Raw genomic sequence first — 16,933 nt, 5'->3', positions numbered from 1 at the left:
ATTTTGTGTCTTTTTTGGTCATTTTTATGTCTTCTGTGGGTTTTTTTTTTGTTATTCTGTCTTCTCATTTTGTCGTTTTTTGGTCATTTTGTGTCTTTTTCAAGACATTCAAAGATTTTGAATGCTTCAATATCATCTTTGCCATTTTTTCATGTGCTAATGTGCCCCTCTGATTAAACACTGGCCCCTCCTTGGCACTGAAAAGAAACACGTCCACAGATAAAGAAAAGAAACTTTTATTTTCCCAAAGAGGTTACACAACATTCAGAATCCTTTTTTTTTAAACTCAACATTTGTTAATGTTTCATTATTACAAAGGTAGAGATCCACTAGCACATACTAGTACTAGCACATCATTCTGCAGGTCTTCAGGGGGGAAAACAGACAAACAACAAAGCCAAATGGCAGCATTGATCATAAACTACAAGGTAAAATAGAGAAAATTACAAATATATATATCCATCTATTTCAGGGAAACAATAGATTGTTGTACAAGATTCACACTCTCAAACCGCTATGGTGAGCCATAGGAAAAATACAAATCAACAAAGTGAGGACACGACAGCCGGTTACCAATACCAGCGTTCAATATGTCCTCTTTGAAAAATAGACTTTATGTAGCCCCATGAAAGAAACTGTTAGCAGCTCAGACAAAGGATGCTGGTCTTCAAATTTACAAAAAAGTTAATCGTATTTTGGTTTTCACCTCACATATCATACACTTCTTAGTTATTTTTTTTGTAATTAGTCTCAAATGCATAAATGTGCATATGTGCAATATGGATAAATATCTTTGAGAAAAAAGGAAGTCTTAAAATATATTTAGACTTTCTGAATGTTTCTGGAGTATTTTCTTTCCCACAGCTATCATCTTGTGTTGTGGAGTGTTTTAACATGTACGGACTAACTGTACGCTCCTATGAGATGTGTGTGTGTGTGTGTGTGTGTAAGTTTGTTTGGTCCATTCTCTTCTTTCAAGAGTTGGTCGCGGAAAACTGGTAGTGAGAGTGTTGTTGTTTTGTTTTTCTAAAAAAAACAAGACCAGAAAGCAAAGCACGGAGAGTGAAGAGAAGATCAAATTCAAGAATTCAAGGCACATTTAGTCACATAAGGCTGGTCCTTCATTTTCTCTGGAATTTTAAGAGAATCAACAAGTTTGTAATCATTCAGTCAGATGCCATGAATGCAGACAAAAGAGGGGAATGCTAAAAAAAAAAAAAAAAACAGGGCAATGTTGATTAAAAAGTAGCATCAGGTCAGCATATCAAGCAGGATTTGTCAATATGACTTTTAAACATCAATTTAAAAAGGAACAGTCTGACATTTTTGGGAAATATTCTTGTTTGCTTGTTGAGAGTAAATAGAATAAACAGGAAACTAAAGCCTGCAGCTGGTTAGCTTAGCTTAGTTTAGCATAAACACTGAATACATCTTTATGCTAAGCCTGAATCTATGATCTGTTTAATATGACAAACTAGAAGACCTTTAAATGATTTTGTATTATCAACAACAAGCCACGGGATATGACTGTCATTAACTTGCATTGAAACGAAATCCGTGTCAGTTTCACGGAAATTTGAGTGATTCCGTGGCTATTCCACGGATTCCTGTGAGACCAGGTTCTCTTTATGCTAAGCTTAACAGCTGCCGGCTGTAATCTTATACTGAACAAACTCTCAGGAAGAAAGCACATAAGTAAATTTCCCAACATCCTAAACTAACATTTTAATGAGTTTGCTGGCAAAAAGTGACCAGTTTGCATGATTTTTAATCTGAATGCCGCTTTGCCCTGTTTCATCACAACAGGTGTTAAATCAAATCATGAAAGAATTTTATGTTCAGAGTCTCATGAGTCTTCCTGATTGATTAGCATTCATCGTAATCTTGTAAATAATTTGTAAAACGGAAGTTGCTTTTGATCCCGCGGCCAGAGCCAGCATGTCCGCTGTACTGGGATACAACATTCATATGCTGGAGTACAAAAAGGCCATTTACAGTTTCCAAATGTGTTTACTGCAGCAACTCCTGTTCAACAGATCTGTCAAACAGTTAAAAAAAGTGCGTTTCCTATGATTTCAGATAAATGCAATATGAAAAGGATGATTTAACAAGAAGAGTAAAACGGATTGTAGGTTTTGAGTTAAAAGATTTACAGTTTGAAAGGCAGTGACAGTAAAGTTGAAGGGAGGAGGAGGGGGAGGAGGGGGGGGGGGGGGGTTCCTGTAGTTTCATTTCCTGTCAATCAAAGCCTCCGAGGCTTCGAGAGGAGTGATTAGTGCTCTTCCAGCCATGATGGACTGTCCCCACCTGGCATTTTCAACTTGATGTGGAACTGCTTGAGTGTCTGTTCCAGCTGCTGTTGGTTGCCAGCGTAGTACGCAGCGATGGCGTTGTGGAACAGGATCAGCTGGTTATGCAATACCTTCACCTGTTGGGGAAATAAGGAGATGGTGAGCACACTTGAAAGGCAATACGTTCTCAACCTTGGGGTCGGGACCCCAATTGGGGTCGCGAGATGATTTCTGGGGGTCACCAAATCATTTTGGAAGTCAGCTCTGTCTCCACTGTGTTAAAGTGTTCATGTGTTTTAGTCTTTTTGGTAATTTTGTGTCTTTTTTTGTCATTTTGTGTCTTTTATTTGGTCATTTAGTGTCTCTTTTGGTCATTTTGTCTCTTTTTTTGATCATTTTGTGGTCAATTTGTGTCTTTTTTGGTCATTTTGTTTCCTTTTTTGGTCATTTTGTTTCCTTTTTTGGTCATTTTGTTTCCTTTTTTGGTCATTATGTATCTTTTATGGTCATTTTGTGTCTTTTTTGGTCATTTAGTGTCTTTTTTTGGTCATTTTGTGTCTTTTTTTGGGTCATTTAGTGTCTTTTTTTGGTCATTTTGTGTCTCTTTTGGTCATTTTGTGTCTTTTTTTTTATCATTTTGTGGTCAATTGTGTCTTTTTTAGTCATTTTGTATTTTTTTTGGTCATTGTGTTTCTTCTCTGCGTCATTTTGTGTGTTTTTTTGGTAATTTTGTGTCTTTTTGGTAATTTTGTGTCTTTTTTGGTCATTTTGTTTCCTTTTTTGGTCATTTTGTGTCTTTTTGGTCATTTTGTTTCTTTTTTGGGTGATCTGAACTGTGCGTGTGAGATTGTGTTCAGTGAGCGGGGGTCATCGACAACATGCATGTTAAATTGGGGGTCGCGACTCAAAAAGGTTGAGAACTACTGCGTTAGCTGAACTAGCTCACCTTGTTCTCCTCCAGGAACTTCAGCTTGACGGAGACGTCGTTTCTCATCCTCTCGTACTTCTCGCGGTGGATCTGGAACTGCTGCTGGGAGTGCTCGATCTTGGGCATGGTGGTGGCATCACGTGGGCCCAGATTCAGCTCCTCCAGGTCTGTGCGGTACGCGTCGTACTCAACCCTGCAGGTGTCATCACAGAGTTTGGAATGTAAAAAACAAACATCACGACAGCTGCAAGGCCGATTAAAACAACCGGGAGGAAAGAAATGGCAGCACACCTCGTCCTATCTGCTATGTTTTAATCATTATAGGTAAGCTTTTGACCGCTTGTAGGCAGGCATTATATTTTCTTCTTGCAGAGAAAACACAATCAAAACGTTTATCACAAATAAGAATTTGGATAATGCTTGAAATGTCACACAATTAAAAGGCGAAAACAGTTCCTGTGGAGGTGTTTTAACCTAACAAAGATACATTTTCTCATAAATAGATAATTATTTGTGGTTTTTCTGAAGTGCATGCATTACCTACCTGGCAAACTCGTACTGTTTGATATTAACCAGGGTGTCTTCAATGGTTTTGTCCACCAGTGTGTTCACACTGTTGATGAAGAAGTTGATGGCGCCCAGCAGTGTTTCTCCATTTTTGGACAAAAGCTTTTGGGTGTCAGCGTTGTAACCAAACTCCTCCTGAAGAAAAGTTTTACATTTCTCATTAATTTAGTTTATCTAGCCTCAGTGTCCTCAGTGTCCGCAGCTGCAGGAGCCAGCATCATACAGTTCATATACAGGAGTAGTATTGGGTATTAAAGTGAGTAAAACAATAAACTTTGTTGGCATCTGCATCATTTAAACACAAACATTTAATCCATGAAGAGACCAATACCTCAGAATTATTGTCAAAATAAATATAAATAAATATGCAGACTTGGTAAGACAATAAACAGCAACTGCAGCAATGAATCTAAAGCACAATATTCCCAAAGAGATACAAAATACATGCATATATTTCTATGATATACAGTCATTGTTGTACAGTATATACATTCTCATGAATATAAAATTTAATGCAGTTGGAATTTGAAGCAGAGGAATCTTCTAACACATTAAGAGAAAGTGGGAGAGGAGTTAACTTTAATTATGCATGACTCTTTACTGCCTTTTAAGCCATTAACTCGAGATGTTTCAATACAATATGAATGAAGAGTGATCTATGGCAGCTATTCTCAACCTTGGGGTCGGGACCCCAGTTGGGGTCGCGAGATGATTTCTGGGGGTCGCCAAATCATTTTGGAAGTCAGCTCTGTCTCCACTGTGTTAAAGTGTTCATGTGTTTTAGTCTTTTTGGTAATTTTGTGTCTTTTTTGCTTATTTTGTGTCTTTTTTTTTTGGTAATTTTGTGTCTTTTTTTGGTCATTGTTTCCATTTTTGGTCATTTTGTGTCTTTTTTGGTGTCTTTTTTTGGTCATTTTGTTTCCCTTTTTGGTCAATTTGTTTCCTTTTTTGGTCAATTTGTGTCTTTTTTGGTCAATTTGTGTCTTTTTTTATCATTTTGTGGTCAATTTGTGTCTTTTTTGTCATTTTGTGTCTTTTTTGGTCATTTTGTGTCTTTTTTTAAAATCATTTTGTGGTCAATTTGTGTCTTTTTTGGTCATTTTTGTGTCTTTTTTGGTCAATTTGTGTCTTTTTTTAGTCATTTTGTTTCTTTTTTGGGTGATCTGAACTGTGTGGTGAGATTCTGTCCAGTGAGTGGGGGTCGCGGACAACATGCATGTTAAATTGGGGGTCGCGACTCAAAAAGGTTGAGAACTACTGCTCTATGGGATGAGTCGAGTTGCAGAAAACATACGCCCAGCAGATGACTCACAAGTCATAAATACTGCATAATTTTATGACTCATTGCTGGGACACTAAAGATGATAAGAGCTCCCTTCCAGTTAATCCCGCCCCAATCTGATTGATGACAAAGCATGGACACACTGTAAGAGCAGTGGTTCTCAACCTTTTTGAGTCGCGACCCCCAATTTAACATGCATGTTGTCTGCGACCCCCACTCACTAAACAGAATCTCACGCGCACAGTTCAGATAAAAAAAAGACACAAAATGACCCAAAAAATACATAAAATTAAGCAAAAAAGGACTATAATTGACCACAAAATGAACACAAAAATACACAAAATGACCACAAAATGATCAAAACAGACACAAAATGACCAAAAGACACAAAATGACAAAAAGACACAAAATGACCAGAAAAGACACAAATTGACCACAAAATGATCAAAACAGACACAAAATGACCAGAAAATACACAAAATGACCAAAAAAGACACAAAATGACAAAAAAAGACACAAAATGACCAGAAAAGACACAAAATGACCAAAAAAGACACAAAATGACCAAAAAAAGACACAAAATGACTAGAAAAAGACACATAATGACTAAGAAAAGACACAAAATTACCAAAAAGAAGACACAAATGACCACATAGACAAATGAGCAAAAAAAGACACAAATTGACCAAGAAAAAAAATACACAAAATGGCCAAAAAGACTAAAACACATGAACACATGAACACTTTAACACAGTGATTTGTGAAATGATTTGTCGACCCCCAGAAATCATCTCGAGACCCCAATTGGGGTCCCGACCCCAAGGTTGAGAACTGCTGTGTAAGAGGACTCACATGTAGTTCTGGGGACTTGAGGCTGAGGTCGGCGAAGGCGTCTCCCAGCTGCCTCTGCGTCTGCATGATCTGGGACAGCTGGCTGGCCAGCGTCTGGGCCAGCCGGATCACATTCTGGTACTTCTTCTTGTTGTCGCGGAGGACTTCGATCTGAGCCTCCAGCTCCAGGTCCACGGTCCTCGAGCCCCGACCCAGCTTCTCTGACAGGATTTGCCTGGTGCACTGCAGAGGACGGCAGGAATTTGAAATATTCAGAGTTTCAAATTAATATTACAAAATAAGAGTTAAGAGTTTCTACAGGACTAAGCCAAGAGAGAAAGTACAGAACCCTGAGTGGCATGTGGAAAAAAAATCTGCTGATCAGTTTTCTTAGCACAGTGGCTTCTTTTAAATCTCTTTTAAAAACTCACTTTTATCGATTGGCCTTCTCTTAATTTCCTTTTATTACTGTTGTATGATTACCTTGTTGTGATTGGTGATTTTGAATTTTACAGGTTTTTTTTAATGTAATTTCTTCTTGTTTTATTTTGTTGTTGTCAGTAAATTGTATTTGATGTTTTATTTCTGTTGGACAGCAGCTTGTAACTTGCTTTTGAAAGGTGCTATATAAATAAAGTTATTATTATTATTATTATTATTATTATTATTATTATTATTATTAGTCTGATCTAAATTGTTTTTTTTCTTGTGATAATAAAACAGACACAAAAAGACACATAAATGACACCAATGACAAAAAACACACAAAGTGACCAAAAAAGACACAAAATAACTAAAAAAGACACAACAACAGACAAAAATATTACCAAAAAAAGACACAAATGACCAAAAAAGACACAAAATGACTTACAAAGACACGTAAAGACATGAAAAGGATTCAAAAATGGACAAAATAGCCCAATAAGAGTCAATAGAGTAAACTATTATACAATGTTCACATTCTGGGTTCCTTTTGTGTACAATGAGATATTGTTTGAACAAAAAAAAAGGTTAGAATTGTTCCATTGTTCATTGTTATAAATTGACCATTTTATTATTAATTTGACACAGGGGCCACAGCACATTTGTGCTTATTTACATAACTTGCACGAGTTGTGCCGGAGTAGACAATGCCATCATTACTGCACTAATACCTCAAGACTACTCATCTCTTTGTATTAACTTTGTATGCAATCACGGCATGCAAAATATTCCCCTCGCAGTCAGCATGAACTGTAATAGTCATAACTCAATACTCACAAGAAGCTGAAGTGTTGTTCTAAATGGTTTCTCTGTGCATGGAGAAATTAAAACTCAACAGGAAGAAAACATAAATGCTTTTAGTCCTATTCAGAGCGTGGGGTAGTGGTGAACTTCTGCCTCTTGTGGTCAAAATAAGTATTACAACAACAAACACTTCTGTAATAATCCTGGCAGAAACAGGGAAAAAGTTCAATGTATGTGCTTGTTTCTAAAGTATCCTCTTTCAACTGTTCATAAGTCATAAACATGGGAGAGAATTTTTTTTTTTTTAAGATCAGACTTAGGAAAAGGATCACCAGAATTTTTTTCTCATTTCCCTCCTAGGGCTTCCATAAAAAAAAAACAGAGACAGAGTAAATTACAAAGTCTAAAACAGAAGAAGATATTAACCCATAAGAACCCACGGTGACACCCATGTAACAAACACTTTAAATATTCTAGGACAGGGGTCTCAAACTCAAATTACCTGGGGGCCGCTGGAGGCAGTATCAAAATGACACAAAAATCTAAATTACTTAAAAAAGACACAAAAAAGACAGACAAAATGACTTAAAAAGACACAAAATGACCAAAAAAGACACAAGATTACTAAAAAAAAGGACACAAAATGACAGAAAAAAAAACTAAATTCCTTAAAAAAGACACAAAAAAGACACAAAATTACTAAAAGAGACACAAAATGACCAAAAAAAGACACTAAATTACTGAAAAAACACTAAATTACTTTAAAAAAGACACAAAATGACAGAAAAAAACTAAATTACTTAAAAAAGACACAAAAAAGACAGACAAAATGACTTAAAAAGACACAAAATGACCAAAAAAGACACATTACTAAAAAAAGGACACAAAATGACAGAAAAAAACTAAATTTCTTTAAAAAAGACACAAAAAAGACACAAAATTACTAAAAAAGAGACACAAAATGACCAAAAAAGACACAAAGTTACTGAAAAAACACTAAATTACTTAAAAAAGACACAGAAACCCCACAAAATAAAATAAAAAAAAAGACACAGAATGACCAAAAAAAACCCACATCATAAATATGTTCTGCGTGGTTCACTTGGTCTGTGATATATCCCAAAAAAGACACAAGATTACTAAAAAAAAAGGACACAAAATGACAGAAAAAAACTAAATTTCTTAAAAAAGACACAAAATTACTAAAAAAGATACACAAAATGACCAAAAAAAGACACAAAATTAATAATAATAATAATAATAATAATAATAATACATTAAATTTTTATAGCGCCTTTAAAGGCACTCAAAGTCGCTTTGAGAAAAAAATTACTGAAAAAACACTAAATTACTTAAAAAAGACACAAAAAAGACACAAAATTACTAAAAAAAGAGACACAGAATGACCAAAAAAAACCCCACATCATAAATATGTTCTGCGTGGTTCACTTGGTCTGTGATATATCCCCCATAACTTTCCTTTATGGATAACTGGGTCTGGGTTCTTATGGGTTAATAATATGTGTTTGGGGTATAGATCCCGTTTCTGCCAATATCTTAAGAGAAACTAAAGTTGAAAGAAGAAGCAGGGTGAAGACGGACATAAAAAGAATTAAGAGGATTACTTTATATGTGTTGATGCTCCACTTCCTCACTAGGTCCAGTTTCTCCATGGCCGGGCTCTTTAGGTCGTCTGACAGGACCACCGCTCCACTCTTTGGCTGAGCATTCATCCCGCCTGAACAATTAGAAGTCATTCACTTAGTGGCTGATTAAGTTATTGGATTTGCAGAGCTGTGATGAAAATTAGGGAAGGGTTATAATCATCAGACAAAGTTAGAAATTTAAGACATTAGAGGACGACGATGACATCTATAATTATTCAATTCAAAATTACTATTAAAATACAATTCTACACGACTTACCACTTTTTAAAAACAGTCACAGCAATAGTGATGAAAAGTGCTTTATTAGGGTTTTTATTATGGTTTGGGCACAGAGGAGAAATGCTGAAAGATATTTCAAGAGCTTTGGAAGTGACAAAATATAGAAAATATCAGACAAGTCAAAAATGAAGCTGAATACATCAACAGAGATAAAGATAAAGAGTTTATACAGTGATGCTACAATATTATGCAGTTATGTGCCGAGTTATGTTTTCTTTTATGAAGAAATTTTGCTACATTTTAATATATTTTATGAAGTGACTAGCGGAAAGGAAAAACAACAAAGATAAAGGCACATTTTAAAACGTACATTTTAATTATACTCCATCTTAATTATTTCACTAAGAGCAGAAAACACTGTAAAATAGATCAATAATTTTAGAAAATATATCTGTTAATGTATTCTTTTTTTTCCATACAGAATCATGGTATACAATTTAAATAAATACAAAATAATGATAATAATATACTGGATTGCATTTTTATTTTGTGATAGATTTTAAAACTATAAAGAGCAAGAAAAAATAAAATACAATTTTATATATATATAAATACATATATATATATATATATATATATAAATATATATGAATATAAATATATATATAGATATAAATATATATAAATACAAATATATATAAATACAAATATATATATATAAATATAAATATATATAAATATAAATAAATATATAAATATAAATATATATATATATATATTGTAGTTTAGGGTTATTTAAAACATCCCCTGTTGTATTCTGTATTTCTGACTTGTTTGATAATATTTACAATATTTTGGCGGTTTCAGGTCCTCATAGCGTGAGACTCTGGGAGACTATGGCTGCCACCCTTTGCAAGGACGAAGGTTACAAGCAGGAAAACCCACTGAAAATTAAACGTGAAAGCAGTTTTCTCTCCAAGCCAAGCGAATGCTGCAGACATCAAGAGGTTTCACCAGATCTAAATCTCAGGAAAATTACTCTAAGGGGGTGTGTGAATGCACATCATTAGCCGCTGCAAAGCAGAAAAAAACTACTTCAGTTAGCCCAGACGTGTGTGAGGACAAAGTTCGAGAAGAGCTAATTAAACAAGAAAGGAGAAGAAAGGTTTGATTCTGAGTGGAGCGCAGCCTGTGGGAACAAGGTGCAGGTAAGAGACTGATGGAAACCAAGAGAAGGGACAAAAAGACTGTTAATTAAGTGTGCAGATGGTGACGATTCAGTATCACTTCATTCATTCTCCATGGCTGCTGGTACCTGTCTCAGCCTGACTATCGCTGGAAGAACGAGCCAGGCGGCTAGCAACAGCCGAGCTGGGCGCTACAGGAGCCACGGGGGACGTGGGCAGGCTGGCTGACCCTGGGAGATATTCACAGTTATCATTCATTAGTATACACCGTTTCCCACAGACCAGATAGCAATTTGTGGTGCTCCACTGACACCGGTGAAATCCTAAATTCTTTAAATATTTCACTTTATTGACATTTCAAACATTTTTAGGCGAGAAAGTAGCGGTTTAGATCCCCAGTGCGTCGTTAATTTGTCTAAATACCAGCTGTTTACACTTTTGCTCGGACGAATTCGGCGCTACTCAAGCTAGCCATCGTGAGCAACGCACTTCCGGATACAAGTATTACTTCTTCTCACTCCTTTTCGAATATGTATTCTGTCATGTTAAATGTTTTGTCTGACTCTTTTTTTTATTTATTATTATTTGTTTTCATATTCAAATAAACTTAAATCAAATCAAAATCAAATTTACAAAAATAAAACGCCTATTGCCCTTTATAACGATAGAATTTGTGCTTTTACTTTGAAAACAGGAAGCGAAGCTACCCTCGATGTAGCTAGCTTGAAGCAGCCGTTTGGACTGCTCTGGTCCCGTTAACGGCATTTTGTGTGTTTTTTGGTCATTTTGTGTCTTTTTTTGTGTGTCTTTTTGATCATTTTGTGGTCAATTTGTGACTTTTTCTGTAATTTTGTTTCTTTTTTGGGTCATTTTGTGTATTTTTTGTGTGTCTTTTTGATCATTTTGTGGTCAAGTTGTGTCTTTTTTGGTCATTTTGTTTCTTTTTTTTGGCTCTTTTTTTGATGTAGCTAGCTTGAAGCAGCCGTTTGGACTGCTTGTCTGCCTTAACGTTACCGGAGAGTCTTGCCAGCTCTGAGATCGGCCCGGTTCATTGTGAAACATTTATTTATTGATGTGAATGCGGTGTCTTCTGTGCGTAGGCTAACGTTACGGACGTTACAGTTTTTTTAATGTCCTAGAGCAGCTATTCTCAACCTTGGGGTCGGGACCCCAATTGGGGCCGCGAGATGATTTCTGGGCGTCGCCAAATCATTTTGGAAGTCAGCTCTGTCTCCACTGTGTTAAAGTGTTCATGTGTTAATGTGTTTTAGTCCTTTTGGTCACTTAATGTATTTTTTTTTGGTCAGTTTGTGTCTTTTTTTGTAATTTTGTGTCTTTTTTTGGTCATTTTGTTTCCTTTTTTGGTCATTTTGTGTATTTTTTGGTCATTTTGTGTCTTTTCTGGTCATTTTGTGTCTTTTTTTGATCATTTTGTGACTTTTTTTTGTCATTTTGTTTCTTTTTTTTGTAATTTTGTGTCTTTTTTTAGTCATTTTGTGTCTTTTTTTGGTAATTTTGTTTCCCTTTTGGGTCATTTTGTGTATTTTGTGGTCAATTTGTGACTTTTTTGGTCATTTAGTGTCTTTTCTGGTCATTTTGTGTCTTTTATTGATCATTTTGTGGTCAATTTGTGACTTTCATGGTCATTTTGTTTCTTTTTTTGGTCATTTTGTGTCTTTTTTTGGTAATTTTGTTTCCTTTTTGGGTCATTTTGTGTATTTTTTGGTCATTTTGTGTCTTTCCTGGTCATTTTGTGTCTTTTTTGATCATTTTGTGGTCAAGTTGTGTCTTTTTTGGTCATTTTGTTTCTTTTTTTGGGTGATCTGAACTGTGCGTGCGAGATTCTGTTCAGTGAGTGGGGGTCGCGGACAACATGCATGTTAAATTGGGGGTCGCGACTCAAAAAGGTTGAGAACTACTGTCCTAGAGAGGGGAAAAAAATAACAATCATTTTGTGGCGGTCGGTCTCCATTATGTGGGGGTGAAACACAGAATGGTCTGTGTGTGGGAAACACTGGTATATTACCATCCATGTGTAAGGGGTTAATTTCTCATTGATGTCCATTTTTCTGTTTGTGTGGTTTTCCCTGTGGCCGTGATCCAGGATGAATGTGTTCTGAACAAAAGCCTACCTACACCAGTGTAAACAACAAGGGAAAATAGCCATGGCAACATTGTGGTTAGCAGCCTACGACAGCTCACCGCTCTATGGGGAGGTTTTTTTTTATTTGCATTTGTAACAAGGTCATGATGATGAAAAGGAGAGGAGGGTTACAACCTGGAGATCAGAGGAAACTCATTAAATTCAATTAGATGTCCACCTTTACACATTCAAATGTCTGCCTTTCAAATATCAAAAGTGGAGCACTGCAGATACATGCAGAGCAAGGCTGTTGGTAAACACAGAATGCTTTATAGCAGTAGTTCTCAACCTTTTTGAGTCGCGACCCCTCACTGAACAGAATCTCACACGCACAGTTCAGATCACCCAAAAAAGAAACAAAATGACTAAAAAGACACAAAATGACCAAAAAAAGGAAACAAAATGACGCAGAAAAGAAACAATATGACCTAAAAAATACAAAATGACTAAAAAAAGACAAAAAATGACCAAAAAAAGACACAAAATGACGCAGAAAAGAAACAAAACGACCAAAAAAAATACAAAATGATAAAAAAAGACACAAAATGACCAAAAAGACACAAAATGACCAAAAAAGACACAAAATGACCAAAAAAAGACACAAAATGACCAAAGAAGACACAAAATGACCCAAAAAAGACACAAAATTACCAAAAAAGACACAAAATGACCAAAAAAGACACAAAATGACCACAAAATGATAAAAAAAAAAAGGGACTAAATGAACAAAAGAGACACTAAATTACCAAAAAAAAAGACACAAAATTACCAAAAAAAAGACACAAAGTGTTCATGTGTTAATGTGTTTTAGTCTTTTTGGTCATTTTAACACAGTGGAGACAGAGCTGACTTCCAAAATGATTTGGCGACCCCCAGAAATCATCTCGCGACCCCAATTGGGGTCCCGACCCCAAGGTTGAGAATAGCTGCTTTAAAGCAATCACATAACAAGACCTGGTACGTTTCTGATGAGCAACACCGTCACAAAAGTCAGATGAGGAAACAAGGAAACAGCACACATAAAAAACATTTTAGAGAGCGACATGAAAACTGGAGGGTGAAATGTTTTACCTTTGTATGGTCCTGATTCAATGATGCCCTCTGCTGTTGAAGCGAAGCTGCTGGAGGTGACGTGGGACTCTGAGAGGTTGAGGCTCCGGGGTGCACTGGGGTAAGAGTCCTGTCAGAAACATTCAAACAGGGATTATTATATTATTATATTAACAGGCTCCCAGCAGACAGGCAGGCAGGCAGCAAAGTCAGGGAACTTTCTGTTCTATCTGTGTGAGTTCTTGGCAGTTCAGGTTCACCAAAAAGTTTAAATTAATTCACAGAAAATGAAAATAATAAAAAAATGAATAGTCAATTAAATCAGTAGTTGTCAACCTTTTTGAGTCGCGACCCCCACTCACTGAACAATCTCACACGCACAGTTCAGATCACCCAAAAAAGATGACCGCAAAAGGACACCAAATGACTAAAAAAAGACACAAAATGACCAAAAAAAAGACACAAATTGACCAAAAAAGACACAAAATGACCAAAAAAAAGACACAAAATGACCAAAAAAAGAAATAAAATGACCAAAAAAAGACACAAAATGACCAAAAAAAGACACAAAATGACCAAAAAAGACATAAATGACCAAAAAAGACACAAAATGACCAAAAAATGAAACAAAATTACCATAAAAAGACACAAAATGACCAAAAAGACTAAAACACATGAACACTTTAACACAGTGGAAACAGAGCTGACTTCCAAAATGATTTGGCGACCCCCAGAAGCCATCTTGCGACCCCAACTGGGGTCCCGACCCCAAGGTTGAGAATAGCTGAATTAAATAACCACATGGTAAGCCTATTTTTGTGTGAGTAACATGCTTTATAAAAGGTGCAGAATAGTGCTGAATTTTCTAATTTAATGATGAACTGAAGTGCAAAATGAATAACAATTTCAAGTGAAATTACTAAGAAAATATAAATAAATATTTCCAGCTAAACATACATACAATTGCAGAATAATAAGATTAATAGTTTATTTTCAAGTCCAATGAGGTATTCCTATATATTTCCAAATATTTTACGTAAGATTTTCTGAGAAATCTGAGTCAGTATGGGCTTGTTTTATTAAGTATCTCATTATATGATTTCATCACTATACAATTCCATTGAAACACAATATTGAATTACTTTGCAGCCCTAGATTACCTACATGAGAAAAGCCATATTAATTTATGCAGTCTGGTAACTTTTTCTCATTATTCAGCAGCACTTTGACTCTGTGCTGCATTCCCCTTAACTGTCAATATAATTTTAAACTGAATGTTGAAAGGGGCATAAAAACAGCAGAGGTTGCTGCTACTGTGTTATGAAAGGAAAATTGGGGAGGATGGCTGATTATACAGAAGCAAACATTTCATAATATTAACCCTTTATCAGGCAAAGAACTATATTTGGTAGTTAGAGTCAGGTAATATCTTGAGAAAAAAGTTGCAAATTTACTAGATTAAAGTGGCAAATCTACAAGAAAAAAAGTCGCAGATTTAAGGGATTTAAAGTGGCAAATCTGCGCGAAAAAAAGTTGCAGATTTACGAGAAAAAAATGGGAAAAAAGCAACTTTTTTCTCCCAGATTCACCACTTTAAATCTCACAAATCTGCACATTTTTTTCTGGTAGATTTGCCACTTTAATCTCGTAAACTTTTTTTTACACATTCTGGCTATATGTAATATCCTCCAATATTCTCTAGGGTTGAAATTTGGAACTTGCAAGTATTTCAATGAGTGCCCTATTAAGGGTTAAAATGGTGAATCTGGGAGAAAAAAGTCAATTTTTTCATGTTTTTTTCTCGTAAATCTGCTACTTTTTTCGCACAGATTTGCCACTTTAAATCTCTTAAATCTGCGACTTTTTGTCTTGTAGATTTGCCACTTTAATCTAGTAAATTTGCAACTTTTTTCTCAAATATTACCTAAAGTTACCAAATATAGTTCTTTGCCTGATAAAGGGTTAAGGTCGATATTTTTGAATTTAAGTAATTGTGTACATACATTTGCAAACAGCAGCTCTGACATGCAGTGCGCTGTTGAAATTGTGTATGCATTTACAGTCAGTGCTTGGGCTAACACTTCTTTAGATATTTAGGATTTATCGCTTTGAGGCTGCACACATTGACTGTGGCGTCCTCCCTGCCACAGACTGTCAGTGTGTCTGTGAGCTATTAGAAATAAACATGGAGCCATCTGGAAGCTCTGCCGGCACCCAGTCAGACGGATGAGAAAGAGAAGGCACCCTGAGGTCTCCAGCAAAATGATTTCACTGCAGAAGGATCTCACCTTGACTGTCCGAGCACTGCTGCACAAAATAAAACCGTTTTTTGCATAGCTGCAACGATTTCCTGAAGTTTCCCACAAAAAATAATCTGCAGCTATTTTGATAATCAACTCATTGTTTGGGTGCATCTGTTGGTTTTAGCTTCTTAAATGTAAAGGAATGCCCTGTCTTCTTAAAGTCGAATATGTTGTACGTGTCTATAATAGTGTTTTAGAACTTTATTAATGAATGCTATCATAATATCATAATGGTGTTTTATAACTTTATTAATGAATGCTATCATTGACATTAATATTCATCTATAATCCATGAATTAATGGTCCATTTGCATGCTCTGTTTGGAGTATTATCTCCTGATTTTTTATGCCTTAATATATGATATATACCTTTTTTACTGTTTTTTGAAAAATATTTTTGGACATTATTTAATTTGATTGAGATAATGGTTAATCAATAATGAAAATAATTGTGTAGTATGATTGCAATTAGGACATACTACTTCCAAAACATGCTTGAGTTAAGACTCTGTGTAAAATGTAAATAAAAACGGTATATATTTTAAAATGTAAAGTTAATTTATATCTGACCCAAGATGAAAGATGGCAAGTGTAATCTGAAGATGTATTATTGGAGGGGTTTGATTTATGTATACCAGATGTATGCAAAATGTTTGTTAAAATGTTCAATAAAAAGAAAGTAAAAAAACAAAACTGTATATATTTACAAAACACAAAAGGTTCCTCAGTTTGAATATTTATGTGTTTTTTGCATGCATTGTATTCAATTTCATGTAGCTTACAAAAGGAACTTATGCATCCTGTTTTTATTATTTTTTTACAGCATCCCCATGTTTTTTGGAATCAGGGTTGTAATATCTTCCAATACATGCATACTGCATACAACAGTGTGCACTTTGTACGAGCACGTGCAGTAAACACAGCACTAGTCATGGTTTTGTTTGGGAAGCCAGTAGACTCACATTGTCTCAGACAATTATACAGATATATGAGAGGTGCTGTTCTCAAAAGTCCCTAAACAGGTCCTTACCCTCTGGAATACGGTCTCAGGGCTCTGATCCAGGTCTCCATTGCTGGTGACTGGGATCTCAGCAGCTGAGCTTCTGTGGGACTCCTCACTCATTGTGCTTTCCTGTATGAGGAGGGGGAAAGAAAGCAGGTTATTCCTTGCAGCTTTCAGAGAGAGAGACCTCCATTAAGAAATGAGGACGCTGTATCCACTAGTGGGACTCAATAGT

General features: G+C 35.6%; 1 protein-coding gene across 4 annotated transcripts in view; it reads right to left on the bottom strand.

The window, feature by feature from the left end:
- Positions 1-220: 220 nt before the first annotated feature.
- The window catches only part of arfip1 (ADP-ribosylation factor interacting protein 1 (arfaptin 1)), a 32,093-nt gene continuing 15,380 nt past the window's right edge, over positions 221-16,933 (bottom strand). For 3 of the 4 annotated variants that reach the window (XM_059343157.1, XM_059343181.1, XM_059343164.1), the window contains 8 exons: positions 16,726-16,827; positions 13,414-13,522; positions 10,328-10,429; positions 8,752-8,864; positions 5,921-6,142; positions 3,764-3,921; positions 3,238-3,412; positions 221-2,428 (listed from right to left, as the gene is read on the bottom strand). In XM_059343157.1, the coding sequence (XP_059199140.1) occupies positions 2,273-2,428; positions 3,238-3,412; positions 3,764-3,921; positions 5,921-6,142; positions 8,752-8,864; positions 10,328-10,429; positions 13,414-13,522; positions 16,726-16,827 (1,137 nt within the window). In that variant the 3' untranslated portion in view covers positions 221-2,272. The remainder of the gene's footprint in view (positions 2,429-3,237; positions 3,413-3,763; positions 3,922-5,920; positions 6,143-8,751; positions 8,865-10,327; positions 10,430-13,413; positions 13,523-16,725; positions 16,828-16,933) is intronic. The other variant, XM_059343173.1, reaches the window with a different exon arrangement.

Source organism: Centropristis striata, chromosome 1, assembly GCF_030273125.1.
Source record: "Centropristis striata isolate RG_2023a ecotype Rhode Island chromosome 1, C.striata_1.0, whole genome shotgun sequence".
In the NCBI taxonomy this organism is placed as follows: Eukaryota; Metazoa; Chordata; class Actinopteri; order Perciformes; family Serranidae; genus Centropristis; species Centropristis striata.
The sequence above is the reverse complement of the archived record's forward strand: the minus strand, read 5'-3'. Positions and strand labels throughout refer to the sequence as shown.